Source organism: Elephantulus edwardii, unplaced genomic scaffold (genome assembly GCF_000299155.1).
Source record: "Elephantulus edwardii isolate Elephantulus edwardi_28Jun2011 unplaced genomic scaffold, EleEdw1.0 scaffold00195, whole genome shotgun sequence".
NCBI lineage: Eukaryota > Metazoa > Chordata > Mammalia > Macroscelidea > Macroscelididae > Elephantulus > Elephantulus edwardii.
In genome coordinates this window covers 2,063,686-2,084,854 of record NW_006399945.1, presented here as the reverse complement: position 1 = coordinate 2,084,854, position 21,169 = coordinate 2,063,686, and the positions used below count along the sequence as shown (strand labels likewise).

Here is a 21,169-nt window from a genome sequence, read left to right as displayed (position 1 = left end):
GCGGTTGGCGCAGGATAGAGCAGGGTTTAGGGCTGTTGTGCATAGGGTCGCTATGAGTCGGAAACGACTCGACGGCACATAACAACAACAACAACAAGCAAAATATTGTTGCAGGTCATTAAAAAAACTGCCAGAACAGTAAATTGACAGGGAACTATCAGAAGTACAAGATGGTTTTAAAACAGGTAGCAGCAGCAAGGATTATCACTGCTGATGTCAGACGGATACTGGCTGAAAGTAAAGAATATCAGAAGAATGTCTATTTGTGTTTTGACCATGTAAAAGCGCTTGACTGTGTGGATCATAACAAATTATAGCTAACATTGAGAAGAATGGGAAGCCCAGAATATTTAATTGTGAATCTATCAGATTGAGTACATGTATTGGGGGGTGGGGAATCACTGGAGAAGCTCAATATCAGCTGTGAAAACTAGGCCAGGTGCTGACTGTGGAACAGACCATCAACCACTCATATTCAATTTCAAGCTGAAGCCAAAGAAAATAAAATCAAATACACAAGGACCAATGTTTGACCATGAGTCTATCTCACCAGAATTTAAAGACCATCTCAGGAACAGGTTTGAAACCTTGAGCACTAAAGAGTGAAAACTAGATGAGCTGTGGGAGGAAATAAAGAATATCATTCATGAAGAAGGCAAAAAAGTCACTGCAAAGACAGAGAAAGAAATGACCAAGATGAATGTTAGAAGAGACTGTGAATATTGCACTATAAGTCTGAGAGGCCAAAGCAAAGGGAATAAATGGAGAAGTTAAGCAGCTGAACAGAAGATTTCAAAAGGCAGCACAGGAAGACAAAGCAAAATTATATAATGAAATGTTCAGAGAGCTGGAGTCGGGAAATCTAAAGAGATGAACTCTCTTGGCATTTCTAAAGCCAAAGGAACTGAAAAACAAACTTAATACTGGAGTTCCAATACTTAAAGATGCTGAAGGCAGAATGTGACCCAGGAAGCATCAAAAGAAGATGGAAGGAGTACACAGAGTCATTCTATCAAAAACAATTGGATAACACAGAAGAATTTCATGAAACAAGCTAAACTGAAGGAATTGATGGAATACCAATTGACATATTTCAGCAAACAGATGCTGCCCTGGATGTGCTCACCAGGTTATGCCAAGAAATCTGTAGAACAACTACCTGACCAACTGACTGGAAGAGATCTGTATTTATTCCCATTCCAAATAAAGGTGACCTAAGAGAGTGTGGAAATTATTGAATGATAACACTAACAACACACGTAAGATCCTGCTGAAGATTATGCAAAAACAAGTAGGACAGTACATCAGCAGAGAACTGCAAGACGTGCAGGCTGGATTTAGAAGAGGCTGGGACACTAGAGTCATCATAGCCAACATTACATGGATGTTGACTGAAAGTACACAGCAACAGAGGAATGTCAATTTGTGTTTCATTGACTATGCAAAGGCATTTGACCGTGTAGATCACAACAAATTGAGAAGAACGAGGGGGTGGTCCCAGAACACTTAACTGTGCTCACATGAAACCTATACTTGGACCAGGAAGCAGTAGTTAGAACTGAGCAGGAATACACTGCATAGTTCAGGATCAGGAAAAATATGCGTCAAGTACGCATCTTATCTCCATACCTTTTCAATCTATATGGAGAACAGATCATTTGGGAGGCTAGACTCTATGAGGAGGAATTATCAGGATTGGAGGAAGACTCAACAACCTATGTTATGTAGATGATAAAACCATGCTTGCTGAAACTGAGGAGGACATGAGGCATTTGCTGAAGAAGGTCAAGGACTATAGTCTTCAATATCGATTGAAGCGCAATATCAAGAAAACGAAGATTCTCCCCACTGGGCCAATTGTCAGCTTCATAATAGATGGAGAGAAAACTGAGATTGTTAATGACTTCTGTTTGCTTGGTTCTACAAGCAATACTCTTGGAACCAGCAGTCAGGAAATAAAAAGACAAACTGCATTAGGAAAGCCCACTGTTAGAGATTTCTCTAGAACACTGAAGAGCAATGAAGTCAGTCTGGAGACTAAGGGGCACCTGATCCAGGTTATAGTCCTCACAATTACTTGATATGCATCAGAGAGTTGAACAATAACTAAGAATAATAGAAGAAGAATTGATGCCTTTGAGTTGTGGTGCTGAAGAATGTTGAACGTTACCGTAGACTGCCAGGAGAACAAACAGATCTGACCTGGAGGCAAGGATTTTGAAGCTCCATCTCCCATACTTTGGGCACATCACCAGGAGAGACCCATCCTTGTAGAGGGACATCATATTTTTTTTCTATAATTATATTTTATTAATTTTCATAAACATTTACAGAGATTTTGGGCTTCCACTCATTCATTGTTGCACTATTCTCTCTACCCTCCTCCCAGTTTGTTCTTGTCCAAATGCCACAGTGCTGAGGGACATCATATTTGGAAGGGTGGAGGGACAGTACAGGAGAGGAAGACCGAGGATGAGATGGATTGACACAGTGAATGGAAAAACGGCATTGGGTCTGTCGGAGACGATGGGATTGGTTCCGGATAGAGGAGGTTTCAAAACTAATGTACACAGGGGTCGCTATGAGTCATAGGCCACTTGATGGCACATAACACCACCACACATACCTAGATCAAGAAGCTGTTGTCCAAATGGAGCAAGGGAACACAGCATAGTTTAAAATCAAGAAGAGTGTATCCTTTCCTCATAACTATTCCATTTGTATACTGAGAAAATAATTAACCAAGCTGGATTCTTTGAAGAAGAATGTGGCATCAGGATTGGAGGAAGACTCATCAACAACCTGTCTTATGCATATGACACAAGTTTGCTTGCTTAAAGAGGATATGAGATGCTTTCTGCAGAAAATCAGGCATACAGCCTTCATTATGTATTGCATCTTCACCTCAGGACCAACAGTCAACTGCAGTATAAATTGCACTACATCTTTACAAATGGAGCTCTGGTGACCTACTGGCAAGAAGCTGCGCTGCTATTTCGAAGGCACAAGTTAAAGTCTACCAGCTGCTCCCAGAGAGTAGAGCAGTCTCCTCCCATGTTATTAACTACCTGTGAAAACCCGCCAGAGGGTCAGTTATGGGTCACTTCCAACTCAGTGTTAAAACACCACCATAACAACATATCCTTACAAAAGCGTATGCAACAAGTATTAAAAAACGCTTGTGTTTATATCATCATATTTCATATTACATATAAAGTATGTCGTGAGGCCATTAGCTATTACCATGTACAAAGCACATAACACACATGTTAAAGAGCACGAAGAGGCTTCAATATTCTATCTCTTCACCCCACCGTTTTGCGTATTTCAGAGTCAAAAACAGGCTATTTCCTTTACAGGACAAGATTCAGAGGATAGAATGGAAAAAACCTATCGTGTGAAATGAAGAATCCAGATCTCACCATAGCACCAAGCGGCACTATTGCGAGGCACTCATCTCCCCACCTGCCTCACCCAGGATTCCTCACACGTGTCCTGCTCGCTTTTTCCCACGTATGGTGGGAGCGCCCTCTGCCCCCGCCCCCCGCGTCCCCCAAGTTGACGGAGGCACCGCCCCGTACGCGTGACGTCACCGCGCTAGCCACGCCGCGCCTCCTGTCAGAGGCGGCCATTGTTCAATGGTGGTGTCTCCGCTGAGACTGGGCTGATTGATCCTCGTTAGGTCTTGGGCCCTTATGATCCTAGAGCGTGGGGGCGAGTCTCCAGCTCTGGGGACGCTGGGGTCCTCGGGTGCAGGCCACCATGAGCAAGCGGAAGGCACCACAGGAGACGCTCAACGGGGGAATCACCGACATGCTCACGGGTTAGCACCGGCTTTTCCTTTCCTCCCATCCTTTACCCTGCTTTCCTTCTCTCCCATGGCCCCGCATTCCCTCACTGCGGGTCGTCTTCCGTGCAAATTAGTCCCCGATGCCCGTGCCTGCACCTAGCTTTGCCCGAAGCTCTTGGGTCTTTGCATGGGCTACCACTGGCTAAATCCGTAGAGTGGTCGCTGCCCACGTCCCCCTTCCAGGATACTCACTTCCGGTTGGTTTATCCTAGCTTCTTCTCTTTGCCTTTCCAGAACTCGCAAACTTTGAGAAGAACGTGAACCAGGCTATCCACAAGTACAACGCTTACAGGTGGGAAGGCACGGCATGCTTTAGTCGCATGGGTTCTGTCTAGTTTGCCCCTGTTTGTCAGTTAAGAGTTGGTGAGTCCAGGAAATATTTGGGCCTTCTGCAAAAAAAAAAAAAAAAGAAGAAGAGAGAGTCCAAGGTTTGACAGTGTGGTGCAGTATGTCTGAAAAAATATGGACGGTGCTCTGTAGAGTCTGTTAAAATCAGGTCCCATTTCTGATTGAAAATAGTTATAGTTGAATACATATCGTGCACACCATCAAACATGAATTACTGAAAATGTGTAATGAAAGGCAATGCTGTAAAATAGCTGTGGTTGAGAGAATCACATTTTTCTAACTGGTTGGTCTGTGGCTGATCCTTTCTCCTGTGGAGCCACTGGGTGGGCTTAAACCACCAGCTCTTAGGTTAGCAGCAAAGTAGATAATTATTGTGCCACCCAGAGGCCTTATAGTTAAGTTGTCGTACAATCCTAAAGTTTTATATATGCTAAAATATAATGAAAAAGACTCCAAAGGCTAGCTAGCCAGTATTTATGCTTTAATCTAGATATACCATCACTGTCAGCATCAACTCTTGACTACTTTTAGCATCACATATATAGGCAGGATACTAATAGCAAAGTCCTGTAAGGTATGTACTCTCTCCAGATTACTGAACTGTACATGCATAGAGATTGGCGAGAATCACACACAGCTCACTGTTTTATGCCCAATTGAAGTGGGAGTAATGAAGACAAAAATTGGTATAAGGACAAACTCAAACGCAATTTTATAAGTTTTAAATAGCCATGATAGGTAAGTGAACCAGGTATCTAGTAACCAAAACAAGGTGAAGCTTTTTTAAAAAATTATCATTATTTATATCATTATAGTTTATTTATACGGTGACAAATTTTTGTGAAAGAAAGTTATAAAAGTTTTTAAAAGCTGACTTAAGGGGGAAAACGATCTTTTTCTCTCCTACTTATTTTCAAATAAGAAAGCCTACTGGTCTCGAACTTCTTTAGTTTTACATATAGTTAAAATCAGATTATCTTCAAATGTGAAACTTTTCAAGGTATTTTAAAAAGTCAGATATGTAGTTGATGGTGGAGAAAGTTCAAATTAGCTATTTGCTTTTGTGTGTGTTCAGTTTAAGAAAAATTAACACTTTGCTGGATGGATTTCTAACCAGTTGTAGTTTTCTTTTCTTTTTAGAAAAGCAGCATCGGTGATCGCAAAGTATCCACACAAAATAAAGAGTGGGGCAGAAGCTAAGAAATTGGTAAGGTTAGCAAACAGGTTTTTTTCCGGGTTTATACATGTACAGATTTGATGAGCTCCCACAAACCTAAATTCAGCTCTCTGGAGCTACCTTAACCTATATAGAGCCCACATAAGCATCTGATTTCTTAAAATAATGTCAGTGTTATTTTAAGCATACTTCTTCAAGGCCAAAGTGTTTTTATTTGAGGGAGAAAGTGGATTTAAAAGTTTAAAAATCCATATAATTAACAGTTTTATTCCTCTTTTTGAGAACAGACGCAGTGTTAACTTGAGAAACTAGTCTTACTTCCATTATGTTCTCCTTTACTTCTTGGGATCACCATTAGACTTCCTTAATTTAGGTTTATGACACAGCCTGCTCACTTTCTAGAGGCTGACCTCTAAGAAACTGATACATTTAATTCCAAATCTAAGTTTATGGCACATTCTTAAATAGCACAAAGTATCCAAAACTCTTACATAAACCTAGACTTAATATAAAAATCCCATTGTTACTCTCTTTAACTAAATTGCTTTAGGTTAGTGTGTTAACAAAGTGAAATTATTGTAGCAGTATCTATAAAGAGGAAGATTTGCCTTTTTCTTAATCTTAAGGAATGAGATGCCTGAATACTTCCCCTTTTCTGATATGTTCTGTTTGTTCGATCTTTTATACATTTCTGTCTGGTAATTTCTATTTTTGGAATTTGAATTTGTGGTCTGTGTTATTGGGGCATTTGCATTCTGTAGTTTTGAGACTCTAGAACAGTAAAGTTAGGGCTGGAAACACTAGGAAATAACTAGTATATTTTATTGTGTGGCAGGCCGGGGCCTGGGAGCCTCCACTCTTGGAGTTTGGCTGCTTGCTAGCATCTTGGTGGCAGCCCTGTCGGTCACATAAGGGAAGTTTTTATGGGGTCCTGTTTGATGTGTGTTACTGCTCTTTTCCCTCCTAGAGCGGGTGTCCTTGATCCTTTGCCTGGGGTGGAAGTCTGCTCAAAGGTGTGGCTTTTAAAACCCCGCAGGGTCCTCGGCCCTCAGGCCAAATTTATTAATATTTTTTAATGAGTATTCCTTAAATGAAACAGCAATCTTTTGTCTGTTTGCTGAACTGAACAACTTGGTGTTGCTGTGATGCTGCACACTGTCCCATTGTCTTGTCAAATACCATAATGGTTACCTGTTACGTACAATGTTTGAATGAGCTTCCAGATTAATTTATGCTGGGAAGCAGGAGTGGCATCCACTTCCTAAACTAGATGCCTCTGGAAATTCTACAAACTCTCTAAACTCTTTAAATGTACAGAAATGGTGTTAGTTATAGAGCAGAGTTCAGGTCTTTTGTGCAAAGCTTACTCAGTCATATTCGACTTGATGACACTTAACTACTGCTGAATGAGACTAGTGCTGTTATATCTGGAGAAACACTCTTGCACGTTTTACATCACTCTTTGTCGATTGCTGTATGAAGTAACCAGGGTTTCCTGTGATTGAACCTTGTACCATTGGGGTATCAAATACCATAATAGTTTCCCAAAGTGGACAGTGTTTGGTGGAGCTCCGGATGTAAAACAGGTTTGGAAACAAGAGTGACATCCACTTCCTAAACCACATGCCTCTGGAAACTCTGTGAATTTGGAGAAATGATAATAGTTACAGAAAGGCGTTAGGTCTTTTGTTCATAGAGTTTCTGTGAGTTGCATTCAACTCAGTGGCAATCAACAGCTACAACGTTTTTGTGCATGCTGAGCATTTAAGGATAAAAAGGCCAATAAACTTGGAAAAATTGAACTTCATTAATCAGAATTGCACAATAAAGCACAATACTCCATAGTGCCAGTGAGTTCTAGTGGCACAACGGTTAAAGCAGTTCAGCTGCTTACCAAATGATTGGTAGTTTGGTTCCACCAGCTGCGCCTCTGGAGAACATTGACAGCAGTTCGCTGTGGTAAAGATTTATACAACCTTGGAAACCCTCTGGGGCAGTTCTGCTCTGTCTTCTGAGTTGGAATTGCTGTGGGTTTAATATTTTTAGTTTGGGTTTATAAAAACTCAACCAAATGAGCCCTGTGGCTGTGGAGTCAGTTCCTTCTTACAGCCATCCTCCATTACGCTTACTTATCAGAAGACACTACATCTTTATCAGAGGACATTACCTATCTCTCTCCCTCAGAGTGAGTGGTAGATTTGAACCGCCAGCCTTTCAGTAAGCCACCTAACACATTACCTGCTGTATCGCCAAGGCTTATTTTGGTTTGTGTTTCTCTCATTGCCCTTAAGTGAGACCCATCTCACAGTTGACCTTTCAATGGGTTTCTGAGGTTGTATATTGCATGGGAAAAGATAACCCATCTTTCTGGTGGATTAAAATTGCCTGCAAGGCATGACCTTTGGTTTAGCAGAGCAGCTCTTTGTGAACTAGGTCACCAGAGCTCCCTTTTGGCTCACATAATGCTTATAAATTATCGGGGATGCTACAAAACATGACTGAAAATGTGGGAAGGAAATGGAACCATTTACTGCAAACAGAGGTGTTCAACTTTTCTAAAGGGTAATTGGCAAAATGTATATCCTGTGATCCACAGTTCCACCGGAAGGGCTTTATCTTTAGGAAATGAATAGAGAGATGTTTGCACGGGATTTAATAGTTTTTAGAGCACATGAATGTCAGCACTCATGACTAGTTGCTACTGAGGATAAAGCAGTGAAGAGGCAGGTTCTGCTCTCTTGGAGCCTGTATTCTGGAGAATCTCTGTCCAGTACTGTAGCCCCATGTGCTATTGAGTTCTTGAAATCTGACAAGTGTGGCTGAACAATTGAATTTATTTTCATTCTGATGGGGTTTGCAGCCACTATGGTGAGCTGGGGAGTTCTAGACCCATGAGTCTCAAGATTTGCTTCCTGGAGCGGCCAGATCAGCACCACCTGGGAGCTTCTGAGAAATGCAGCTTCTTGACTCCACCCCAAACCTACTGAACCTGAAACCCTGGAGTGTGATTCATCAGTCTGTTTTAGCATACACCTTAGGCGATGCTGACACACATGAAATAAATTTCCAACTTCTTTTTAAAAAACCTCATCAGTATTTTTAAGTAATTAAATATAGTAAAATTCAAGAGCTGGAGTCTGTGTAAGATGGAAACCTATCAGAGAAGGAAACTCAAAATATTAGCATTTAATAGAGAGTGATAAAAAAGCAATAGGTCTGTACCCTCTCAAAAGTAGAAAACTAAAAAAAAAAAAGGTAGAAAATTTTGGAGACCTGGGAAAACAAAGCAGTTTGTGTTGAGTTCCAGCACTAACAGGTTTTGCAATGACTGGCTCAGTATTTGTTAAGGATGTATGTATTTATTGATAGGAAACTTATTCATGATAAGTTTTTAAAAAGTACCCTACAAAGCCTGTTTTTTTAAGAAAAAAAGAATATATAGTTAATTAAAAAAAGAAGTTAATAAATACCATAAGTTAAGAAATAAGGTTACAAGAGGATTTACTTTTTATTATTATTATTCTTTTTTTATTTTTATTTCTTTTTACAAACCCTTGTGTCAAGGGCTGACTTTCAATAGATCGCAGTGAGGTAGCTGCTCTGCTACATACGAAACCCCGACCCAGAAGCAGGTCGTCTACGAATGGTTTAGCACCAGGCTCCCCACGAACGTGCGGTGCGAGGATTTACTTTTTAGAGTGATCAGAGTAACAAATGCTTTTAATATTGCCTATGCAACTGTAAATTTCTAATTTTTCTATAACAAAATTAATTTCTTAAAAATAAAAGTAATGGTTCTCTTAAATTAGTCATTTAAGCATTTTTCCTTTGGGAGGGTCAATTTTATGCTTCCTTTGCTTAGAAACTTATGGTGTGGTAAAATTTATTTTGTTAGCTTTTTACTGTTTTCTTTTTTGTTCATATTTTATATTCTTCCTTTTCCACACAGCCTGGAGTAGGGACAAAAATTGCAGAAAAGATTGATGAGTTTTTAGCGACTGGAAAATTACGTAAGCTAGAAAAGGTAGGTTTGAAATTATTTACTTATTTAGTTGTAGTGTCTGCTATTGTGGCTGCTGTTGGTAGCAACCATTACAGAGTAATAGAGGGCCCTCACTCATAAGACTCAGAAGGAAAAGAGATGCGAGAACTTACAGCTTGTAGGGTTATATTTTTAAATTTTTTAATATTGTTCAAAATAATAATATTATGTTTATGATACTCTTAGCATCTATGATTAAATTAGCTCTTTGTTTTCAATACTGTTCGGAAAAGAGATTATTAAGCTCTCACCAAAAGATAATTATCTTTTAGAATTTCTATATTAAAACTCTCCCAAGCATTTTTGTGGATTTCCCCCATTATGACTATAATAATTCTATCACTTCTAGCCTTTTATACAAGGACTTTCTTAAGTTACTAAATAAATGAGAAATGAGGCATCTTAAGGAATTTAATTCTTCATTTCTCTAGAAATGTATATAACTAGCTAAATAGTATATTAATATCTCTGTTTAGATTATCCAGGTATATGCAAATTGTTCTTCATGTCTCTTAACTATGTTAATATTTTCAATTAGATTGAGTCTTCAGAGTGTTTTTAAATCATAGACTTTTTATGCCCCCCTTTAAGATTCGACAAGATGATACAAGTTCATCCATCAATTTCCTGACACGGGTTACTGGCATTGGGTAAGAATTATTTTAAGCAGGCAGTAGTTGATTTTATTTTTACTGTCATCCAAGCTAAATAATATGCTGTTTCCTGTACCTTTCCATCTCTTTGCCTTTGCCCATACAGTTCAGTTGTCTATAGTTTTTGTCTCTGAAGACAGTTCTCAGTTGCTGCTGCTATTGTAGAAGCCTCTGACAAGGCAAATGTTACCCCTTCATATATCCATTTGATTCTCCAGCCAGAAATAATGTCTCATTCCTCAGAATTCCATTAACATTTATTTATATACATATTATCAGCCCTTCTAGTTTGTTCCTCCTTTGCCTTTCTGAACATTATATTTATCATGGACATTTTAGGGGGGTTTAGTATCACTTAACAGGCTATCTTATGACTTTGAAGCCTATTTTATAGAATTTTATTTCTTTGTGTTAAATTTATTTGGTGTCATTAAGAATTTGCCATTTTTCAACAAAAAGTAAATACTACTGTCATGCAATAACAGTATTAACAAAAATCTATGAGTAGCTACATAGCCACTCAAGCCAGACAAGTATGGGAGAGCACATGAAACTGCATCTGTGAATATTACATAGGCTTGACAGAGGGATGTCATTACTGATGTCAGATCTTGACTGAGGGATATACCAGGAAGACGTTTGTGTATTATTGACTATGCCAAAGCATTCGACTGTGAGGATCATAATACATTATCAGTAGCATTGAGAAGAATGGAAATTCAAGAACACTTATTTATGCTAATAAATAACCATACATAAACCAAGAACCTCTATGTGAACCAAGAACAAGAGAATACTTCCTGGTTTGGAATCAGGAAAGGTGTGTACAAGGGTTGTATCCTTTCACCATACCTATTCAGTCTGTATGCTAAGCAAATAATCTGAGAAGCTAGATTTTAGAAATGAAGGAAGACTCATCAACAACTTATGCAGATGATTCACTCTTGCGGAAAGTGAAGATGATCTGAAGCACTTACTGAAGATGAAAGTCTACAGCCTTCGATATGAATTATGCCTTAACATAAAGACAGCAGATCCTCATTATTGGACCAATAGGCAGCATCTTGACAAATGGAGAATAGATTGAGCAAGAATGTCCATTTAAAGTCTAAGGTGTGCCTGACGCAAGCAGTGATATTTTCAGTGAAAGTAGGACAAGGAATAAGGAAGAACAAAGAAGAATTAATGCCTTTGAATTTAGTGTTGGCCAAGAGTATTGGACTGCCAAAAGAAACAAAGCTTTCTTGGAAGAAGTGGAGGCAGGATGCTCTATAGAGGCAAGAACAGGGAGACTTTGTCTCACTTATTTTTGGAAAAGTCATCAGTAGGCGCCAGTCTTTGAAAGAGGTTATCATACCTGCAAAAGTGAAGGAAAGAGGCTTGACAACAGGCTTGACACAGTGAGTGCAGCAGGGGGCTTAAGCATAGCAAACACTTTGCGGATTGGGCAGGGGAGGGTAAAGTTGCAGTATTTAGGTTCATTATGAGTTGAAGTCAACTCAGTGTGGCCATTATGATTGTGGAAGATGCATGCTTAGATGTCTATGCCTAAGTTGATAATTACCTTTCTAACATTGAAACTTTAAAAATTCTTTCTTTTGGATTCTTAAAGTTTCATTGTTAGGAAGACATTTATGACCATAGGCATGAAATCTAAGCATACAGCTTTTATAATCTTAATGCCCAGGTTCTGTCAGGGACCTCTCTTATATTGAAGAGCAATGATGTCTGGAGACTAAGGTGCTCCTGATCCAGGTCATTTACTTGCTGTGTATCAAAGAGTGGAACAGTAAATAAGGATGATAGAAGAAAGATCGATGCCTTTGAGTTCTGGTGCTGGAGAATAGTGTTTAACATACCATAAACCACCAGGAGAACAAACAGATCTGTCCTGGAGAGGGTGAAACCAGGCTGTTCTCTGGTGGCAAGAATTTTGAAACTCCATCTCATATATTTTGAGCATGTTGCCATGAGGAACCAGTCCTTGGAGAGGGACATCGTATTTGGAAGGGTGGAGGGACAGCACAGGAGAGGAAGACCCTGGATGAGATGGATTGGCTCAGTTACTGAAGCAAGGAGGTTAGGTCTTTTGGCTCAGGATAGGGTAGGTTTCAGGTCTAGTGTATATAGGGTCGCTGAGTCCCAGGTGACTCGATGTCACATAACAACAACAACAACATTGAAACTTAAGGATACTTACTTTTGGATACAACTGAACATTATCAAAGTAATCATTTAACATTTTATCAGGTTTTGCCATTGAGTTACAACTACCTTATAGCTGACCCTTCAGTGGATTTTCAGAAGCTGCAGATTACCTGGGAGGAATTGGACCATCTTTCTCCCACAGAACCTCGAGTGGATTTGAATTTCCTGTTTGTGTTGGCAGTGTGCTTCTTACCCACTAGGCCTCCCATAGCTTCTTATTGCTCTTGGTTTTGAGTTCAGAAGATCAATAGTATCTCTTTGACAAGAGAAAGCATTATTGGTTCTTTGATAGAAAAATTCTGAATTTGATTTCTAATGTTTTTATTTTTTTGTAGTCCATCTGCTGCAAGAAAGTTTGTAGATGAAGGGATTAAAACACTAGAAGGTGAGTATATATCCCAAGTCACTAATTCAAGTTGAAAATGGTTCTGAAGAACCATTAGTTCAGTCACAAACTAGAACATGAAGGAACCTTTCTAGATTTATAACTTAGAAGAAAAGGAAAAAGGGCAAGAGATGGCTTCTTGGTTTAAAATTCTTGGTATTTTGAAAGCTCTACGTTGTCTGTTTCTTTAGGGGAGCTCTGATGTTGTAGTCCTTAGGTGGAGCCCTCTGGTGGAGCCCTTAGGGACCTATGCTGCTCACCGACACCTCTCTGACTGTCCTCTCACGCTCCAGGGAAGATGAGCACTCTCCTTCTGTGCAGGTCACAGACTCTGAGCACCTGCAGCAGAGTCACCTGTGAGTCAGCTCTGACTCGACTGCCATGGGTTTGGAGTTTGTTCTTTTAATAAAATTTTGGACAAGGAAATCTTATCACGTCAGCCTAAAAATTAACATTTTTATACATTGGGAAAGATTCTGTGAGACGCTTACTTGTTTGTTGAAGTAGATTTTGCTTTTGAAGAAATGATGAAGATCATTTAAATCAAGTCATTAGAAAATCTTTTTCTTAAATCTCTTACAAAAATAAAGTTTTTTAAAAAGTTGCTGTTGAGTTTATTCTGGCTCATGGTGACACTATGTTTGTCAGAGTAGAATTGTGTTCTTTATGTAGAATTTTCAGAAGCTGATTTTTTGAAAGGAGATTACCAGACTGAAGGACTTCTGTGTGGGCTAGAACCACCAACCTTTTGATTAGTATCAAAAGGTGCTTACTAGTTGTACCATACAGGGACTCCAAACCTAATACAGGAGTTTTTACATATAATTTATCATGTCATGTCTTTCATGTATTTATAGATTCATTCTAGTATACCCATTGTATTTGGGCTCTAATTTATATGGGCTCAGTTATTTGCAGATGATTAGAGGAATAAGTTTTGGAGACAGTTGACTTAGAAGCCCAGCTCCACAACTTTATTAGCTGGATGACTATATTGCTTCAGTTACAAAGTGGCAGTCTTAAATTTTGCCTCATATAGTTTAATGTATGAATGTATGTAAAGCACTTAACAGAGTGCTTGATTTCTCATAATTACTTAAGCGGTAAATGATTCTTAAGCGTTAGTGATCAGTGATATTACAAAGTCTGTTTGTGTGTCTTAAAGCTAGAGAATTAATTCAGTAGCTCCATCTCAGAAATGGTTTGTGTTTTCTTTGCTTGTGACATACGCAGTTTACCTGAGTGAAATGATTTCTTAAGTGGTTTGATTAGGGTCATGCATGTGTGGATTTCTTAAAAGTAGTCACTTAATTCCCAAATAATGTGTATTTAGTGCTTCTGTTCTACCTCCTCATTCTTTATATAATGTTTATGGACTTGAAAGCTTGCAAGTACTCTCTCCTTATCAAAAGCAGTAGAGAAAGCTTGCTCCTGTGAACAGCTGCCTTTTGTGCCGTGAGACCAGAAGAACGAGAAGGTGCCTACTGACCGTTCCAGAATGTTTTCAAGATTCTTTAAAAGAATTCTGATCAAAAAGGGGGAAATTAACAGAATTTAAAATCTTCATGGAGGCTAAATGAACTCCTGAAACAATCACCTTGAGCTAATCTTTAAACCCTAAGTCAAAAATAACATTTGAAGCTGTCTCTAAACCAAACAATTGTTTGTCTTAACTGGTAAAGAATGTCTCTCTTGAGCATTGTGCTGTCAATATATGATAAAATTGACAATTGAAACTCAAAAGACGAAGTAGGAACATTAGAGATTAGTAAACTTATGTTAGAGCTTAGAAATGGAAGGTGAGAAAAGATTATATAACTTGAAGAAAGTGATCAATACTGAGAGACCGCGAGGACAGAATACCTGGGAATCGGAGCTCCTGTACCTCTTTGCTCAAACGCTCATCTTTTTGTCTGTAGCGCCTTCCACAGCTTTCCTTAGTGACGAGAACCAGCCCCCCAGAAATTCACTATGTCTGTTATAAAGATTCATGCCAGAGAGATCTTTGACTCCTGTGAAAATCCCGCTGTTGAGGTTGATCTTTATACTGCAAAAGGTCTCTTCAGAGCTGCTGTGCCCAGTGGTGCATTAACTGGTATCTGTGAGGCTCTGGAGCTCTGGGACAATGATAAGACTCGGTATCTGGGGAAAGGTGTCTCAAAGGCTGTTGAGCACATCAATGAAACTATTGCACCTGCCCTGGTTAGCAAGAAATTAAATGTTGTGGAACAGGAGAAGATTGACAAGCTGATGATTGAGATGGATGGAACTGAGAATAAATCAAAATTTGGTGCCAATGCCACTCTAGCCATGTCTCTTGCTGTCTGCAAGGCTGGAGCCATTGAGAAGGGAGTCCCCCAGTATTGGCACATTGCTGGCTTAGCCAGCAATTCCGAAGTCATTCTGCCAGTTCCTGATTTCTGTGTGATCAACAGTGGCTCTCAAGCTGGCAAAAAGCTGACCATAAATGAGTTCATGATCCTCCCTGACAGAGCAGCAAGCTTCAAAGAAGCCATGGGCTTTGGGACTGAGGTTTACCACAACCTGAAGAACATCACCAAGAACAAGTACAGCCAGGATGCCACCAATGAGGGGGGTGAAGGTGGCTTTGCCCCTAACATTCTGGAGAACAAGCCCTGGAACTGCTGAAGACTGCCATTGGGAAAGCTGGCTACACTGACAAGAGGGTGATCGGCATGGATGTTGCTGCCTCGGCGTTCTTACGCTTTGGGAAGTATGACCTGGACTTGAAGTCTCCTGATGACTACAGCAGGTACATATCACCTGACTAGCTGGGAGACCTTTACACGTCCTTCATCAGGAACTGCCCAGTGTCTATCGAAGATCCCTTTGACCAGGATGACTGGAGCACCTGAATGAAGTTCCCTGCCAGTTCACGGATCCAGGTGGTAGGAGACGATCTCACCATGACGAACCCCAAGCAAATTTCCAAGACTATGAATGAGAAGTCCTGAAACTGTCTTCTGCTCAAAGTGAATCAGATCGGCTCTGTGACCGAGTATCTTCAGGCGTGCAAGCTAGCCCAGTCCAATGGTCAGGGCGTTGTGGTGTCTCATCGTTCTTGAGAAATCGAGGATGCCTTCATTGCTGACTGGGTGGGCCTATGCATGGGCCCGATCAAGACAGATGCACCTTGGCCAATCTGAGCGCTTGGCCAAGTACAACCAGATCCTCAGCATTGAAGAGGAGCTGGGCAGCAAGGCTCAGTTCCTGGCTGGAAGTTCAGAAACCCTTTCGCCAGCTACGCTCTGGGCAGCCAATTTCCTGATCAGTCAGCTGATTAGACCTCTGCTCCTGATGCAAATGACATCTCCAGGCATCAGACCAGTACTGCAGGGCCTCTGGTAGTTAACTCCCTTCCCCATTCCTGGTCATGTTCTTACTGCTTCAGTAGAGCTGCTCCCAAAGCCAGGCTTAACCATCTGGAACCCTGTTGGAAACCCTAGATTAGTCATCATGTGAGTGGCCCAAATCATTGTTTTCCTCAATGTGTTTCCCACTGAGTCACAGGCCATGTGTACCATGATGTGATCCCCAACATGTTAACAGGCAGCATCTTCATTGGTTTTATGCACAAAATAAAAAACATCAATGTCCCCTAAAAAAAAAGAATCAATACCACTGAATTGTAAATTATTTATATGTATATTATTAATAAGAACAATAAAAGATAGTTTTTAAAAATTAGGCATGTGTGTATATATATTTGTGTGTGTGTGTGTGTGTGTGATTAAGGGCCATCAAGTTGATTACAACTCTATGGACAGTAGACTTAAACCGTGTCCTCTCCTGTGCCATCATCATCTCTGAGATACTTGATCCCATTGGAGCCACCAGATCAGTCCATCTTGTCAAGGGTCTCCTCCTTCCCTGACCCTCTACCTTTCTAAGCTTGATGTGTAATATATGCTTTAAGTATTTCCATCTTTTTTTTTGCGGGGGAGGGGGGATGATTTAGTGTTTTCTGTGTGCATACAACTATAGGAAATAAGTGGTTGGTCAAACATTTTTCTAGGTCGTATAGCCCTGGTGTGTCCACTTGCCATACAGCGGTAACTTGTGGTTGCTGTGAGGCTGAACACTGTGACACTGATGTGTCAAATGTGATAATGGTTCCCCGTGGTGGATGGTGTTGGGTGGAACTCCCCAGTTAGCTTGGATGCAGGAGTGGCATCCACTTCTGTAAATAGCTTGCCTCCGGAAACCCTATGAACCTGTAGAAAGGATGAAAGTCATGCAAGTATCTAGGACTTTCGTTCATAGGGCTACTATGAGTTGCCTACAATTCAACGGCACTTAACAACACAACAGCATATCATGAAGGTGCTTTATTTTGTCTAGAGGGATTTATATGTTTTAAAGGAGCTGTGGTAGAGCTGTAGAGTTGTGCCATTAACCCAAAGGCCAACTCTTTCTGGTGATTCGGATCCATTGGCACCTCTGAGGGAGAAATATGGGCAGTCTCCTCTCATGAGCTCTCCAGCTTTGGAAACTCATTGGAGATCAGCTGTGACTCAATTCTGACTGGAGAGCAATGAGTGAGTTTGAGTCATTGAATGTAAAGGTTAACTAGTAAATAATGATTATTAGGATTTTCTATTGAAGCATGTTTTTGTTATTAGGTGCCTTCCAGACTCACGCACTTGTGGCTCATTCCCAGAAAGGAACACCTACATAGAACAAAGTCACTTCTGTTGTTGTACAACAGAGTGAACCACTGCCTGGTTGTGCGTCAGTCTCACCCTCATTGCAGTGTTTGAGTTCATTGTTGCAGTCACTGTATCAGTCCATCTCATGTAGGATCTTCCTCTCTCTCCACAATGCTTTTTCACTAAGTGTATGTCCAGTATATGTGAGATGAAGGCTTGCCATGTTCCCTTTCTAAGCTGCATTCTGGCTGTGCTTCTTCCAAGATCGGGTTGTTTGTCCTAGAATCTGGAAGTCCATGGTATATTTAGTATTCTTTATCAGCTCCATGATGCAAAGCTTCTTCATATTCTTAGATCTTCCATAATCATTTTCCAACTTAAACATGCACTACAACGATTGGAAATAACACGGCTTAAGTCGGGTACACCTAAGACCTTAAAGTGACATCCTTGCTCATTAAAGAGATTGTGGCAGCATGTTTGACCAATAAAATATTTTATTTCTTGACTTCTGTTTCCATGGCAAAATTCTAAGTCAGTAAATTTTAATTTAAAGACATTAAGTCCTTGACACTTTCAGTCTTGTCTGTATTTATCACACTTACTGATCTAATTACAAGAGGGGGGTTTTGAGGGGTTTTTTTTAAAGGCTATTATTGTCTTTGATCTTGAATAGTAAGTACTTCAAATCCCCTTTGAGCAAACAAGGTTTTGTCATCTGCATAATGTAGGTTGTTCTTCCTCTAACCCTAATGCCTTGTTCTCTTTCATTTGACTCAGGTTCTAGAATTATTTGCCTAACATACAGATTGAATAAGTATGTTGAAAAGAAACAGTCTTGACATAAACTTTTCCTGATTTTAAGCCTGAAAGTATTCCCTTGTTTTGTTCGAGCAGCTGTTCTTTGTACAGGTTCTATATGAACCTGATGAAATGTTCCAGTGGTCCCTTCTTTGCGATGTTACACATTATGTTAACCATAATTTGTTATGATACCCATAGTCACATGCCTTTTACTAGGCTTAAGATATGACTTAATGAGGTTTTTCCCATTGCAAAAATAAGATAATAGATGAAATACATGTTCTTTGAAGATTTCTTTGTGCTATAACCACTGAAATTTGATATGGTCCTGATATGTTTTATGTACTGTTTTGTGTAACCCTCATGGGAAATTTTGATTCTGTAATTGAAGTTGATCATTAAATAACCTATTAGGTTTTACTACAGTAATTTGGAATCTCTTTTATGTAGTTCTTAATGTCTAAATTTTTAAAAATATTCTCAGTGTAATTCTTTATAAAAGAAGGTCGTTTATCTTGGCCTTTTAAAAAATTTAAATTAACACTTTAATTTTATATGTCCTTTATACAGATCTCAGGAAAAATGAAGATAAATTAAACCATCATCAGCGAATTGGGCTAAAGTAAGAAAGCAATTTCTTTTGTCACTTAGATATAAGAGTAAAATTTTTTTTTCTAAACTATGCATGGTTCAAAATTGGGAAGGGCGTACGCCAGGGATGTATCCTATCTCCATACCTTTTCCACCTATATGCAGAACAGATTATCCGGGAGGCAGGGCTCTATGAGGAGAAATGTGGGGTCAAGATTGGTGGACGATTTATCAACAATCTGCGTTATGCGGATGACACAACCCTGCTTGCTGAAACTGAGGAGGACCTGAAGGGCCTGCTGCAGAGTGTCAAGGACTGCAGCCTCCAATATGGATTGAGGCTCAATGTCAAGAAGACAAATATTCTCACCACTGGACCAATTGGCAGCATCAGGATGGATGGTGAAGAGATTGAGATTGTACACAGCTTTAGTTTGCTTGGCTCCATAGTCAACAGTCTTGGCACCAGCAGCCAGGAAATTAAAAGGCGCATTGCCATGGGAAAGTCTGCTGTTAGGGACCTCTTCAAAGTGCTGAAGAGCAATGGTATCTCTTTGGAGACTTAAGGTGCATCTGATCATGGTCTTCGCAATCACCTGTTATGCATCAGAGAGTTGGGCAATGACCAAGGAGGATAGAAGGAGAATTGATGCCTTTGAGCTGTGGTGCTGGAGAAGAGTATTGAGAATACCATGGACTGCTAGGAAAACAAACAGATTTGTCCTGGAAAGGGTTAAAACGGGTGGCTCCTTGGAGGCAAGGATTCTGAGGCTCCGTCTAACATACTTTGGACATGTTGTGAGGAGAGACTGGTCCTTGGAGAGGGACATTATGCTTGGGAGGGTGGAGGGACGGCGCAGGAGGGGAAGGCCCTCTATGAGGTGGATTGATTCAGTGACTGGGATAATTGGGTTGGGAGTGTCAGAGACAGTGCAATTGGCACAGGACAGAGCGGAGTTTAGGGCTGTTGTACATAGGGTCGCTCTGAGTCGCAGGCGACTTGACTGCACATAACAACAACAACAACATTATTCCAAGTACCATACTGTCGTTTCAAAATTAGCGAAATATACCATTTTTCTGTTTGGAAGTGGTAAGATTTGTTGAGTTCCTGTAGAGTAGAATCTATGCCTGTGTTCACACATTTTGTTAATTGCTTTCTAGTTTGTCTTAAGAATTTCTTTTATCCTCCTAATTTAGTAGAAAATTTCCTGTTAAAATGCAAAGAACTTAGTGCATCAGTCAGGGTGTATTTTAGTACATATGACATTTAAAACACCATATCAGGCTTGCCTCCAGAAACTAGGAACTTGGAGAAGTGATAAAAGTTATACTAGTGTTCAGATCTTTCGTTCATAGGGTCACTATGAGTCATCTACAACTTGACGGCACCTAACAACAACATGAAAATCAGGCTTTAAGAATTTAGAAGTTCACTGTTAGCTTTTAAGAAGCTTATAGTCATCCTGAAAAGATATGAATGTGAAAAATGAAATAAAAGAGACAAAAACCCCAAACACTTCAATAGCTGTATAGGAACAACTGGTAGGCAGGCTTTTAATATTATCATGAGTAATTAATTGTATACCAGATGTAATCTGGAAACCCTCTTTTTTTTTAAATTTTTTTTATTTTAATAATTTTCATGAACATTTACAGAGACCTTGGATTTTCATTCATTCATTGCTGCACTTCTCTCCCAGCTCAGCCCCCCCGCCCCATCCCCATGTGCCCCCAGATTGCTCCTTTCTTTGAAAAGTAAAGCTTCCTCCCTGGTACACAATCCCCCCGCACCCCTCCCACCACCCCAAGTACATTCCACTATGCAACCTTAATTGTGGACTCTTGTGGTAACCATAATACGCTGTCATACATCGCTTTTGAATTATTGTCTCCCTCATCTGTTTCAGTGCAGTATACACAATTTATCTAGTTTTTCTCAGTCTTACCCCAACTCTGATATCAGTCCCATTTTACAGCAGTGGAACCATGCAATATTTGTCATTTTGCGACTGAGATATTTCACTTAGCATAATGTCCTCCAGGGTCACCCATTTTGAATAGTATTGCATGAGTTCCTTGTTTTTTCAGTGCAGCTTAGTATTCCATTGTGTGAATATACCACAGCTTCTCTATCCATTCTTTTGTTGATGGGCACCTGGGTTGTTTCCAACTCCTTGCTATTGTGAACAAAGCCGCGATAAACATGGGTGTGCATGAAACCCTCTTTCTAATTAATTATTTCCTATACAAGCATAGTTTTATGTAGCAGTCTTGGCAATTCACTTCTAATAACCTTCCGAACTTTCTTGCTCGTCACTTACCAGAATGTTTTCAAACGTATACTACCGTTCCAGAACTTGAAGCCAGTAAAAGACCAGGAGGGTGGTGTTCTCACTTTTGTCATATCACATAGTAAGTGGAGATATTCTGAAGAACCT

General features: G+C 40.0%; 1 protein-coding gene across 1 annotated transcript in view; it reads left to right on the top strand.

Moving 5' to 3' along the window:
• The first annotated feature begins 3,723 nt into the window (after positions 1 to 3,723).
• Positions 3,724 to 21,169, top strand: part of POLB (polymerase (DNA directed), beta) — a 37,609-nt gene continuing 20,163 nt past the window's right edge. The window contains exons 1-7 of the mRNA XM_006896986.1: positions 3,724 to 3,823; positions 4,085 to 4,142; positions 5,339 to 5,405; positions 9,325 to 9,399; positions 10,009 to 10,067; positions 12,614 to 12,663; positions 18,708 to 18,759. Of these exons, the coding sequence (XP_006897048.1) occupies positions 3,763 to 3,823; positions 4,085 to 4,142; positions 5,339 to 5,405; positions 9,325 to 9,399; positions 10,009 to 10,067; positions 12,614 to 12,663; positions 18,708 to 18,759 (422 nt within the window). The 5' untranslated portion in view covers positions 3,724 to 3,762. The remainder of the gene's footprint in view (positions 3,824 to 4,084; positions 4,143 to 5,338; positions 5,406 to 9,324; positions 9,400 to 10,008; positions 10,068 to 12,613; positions 12,664 to 18,707; positions 18,760 to 21,169) is intronic.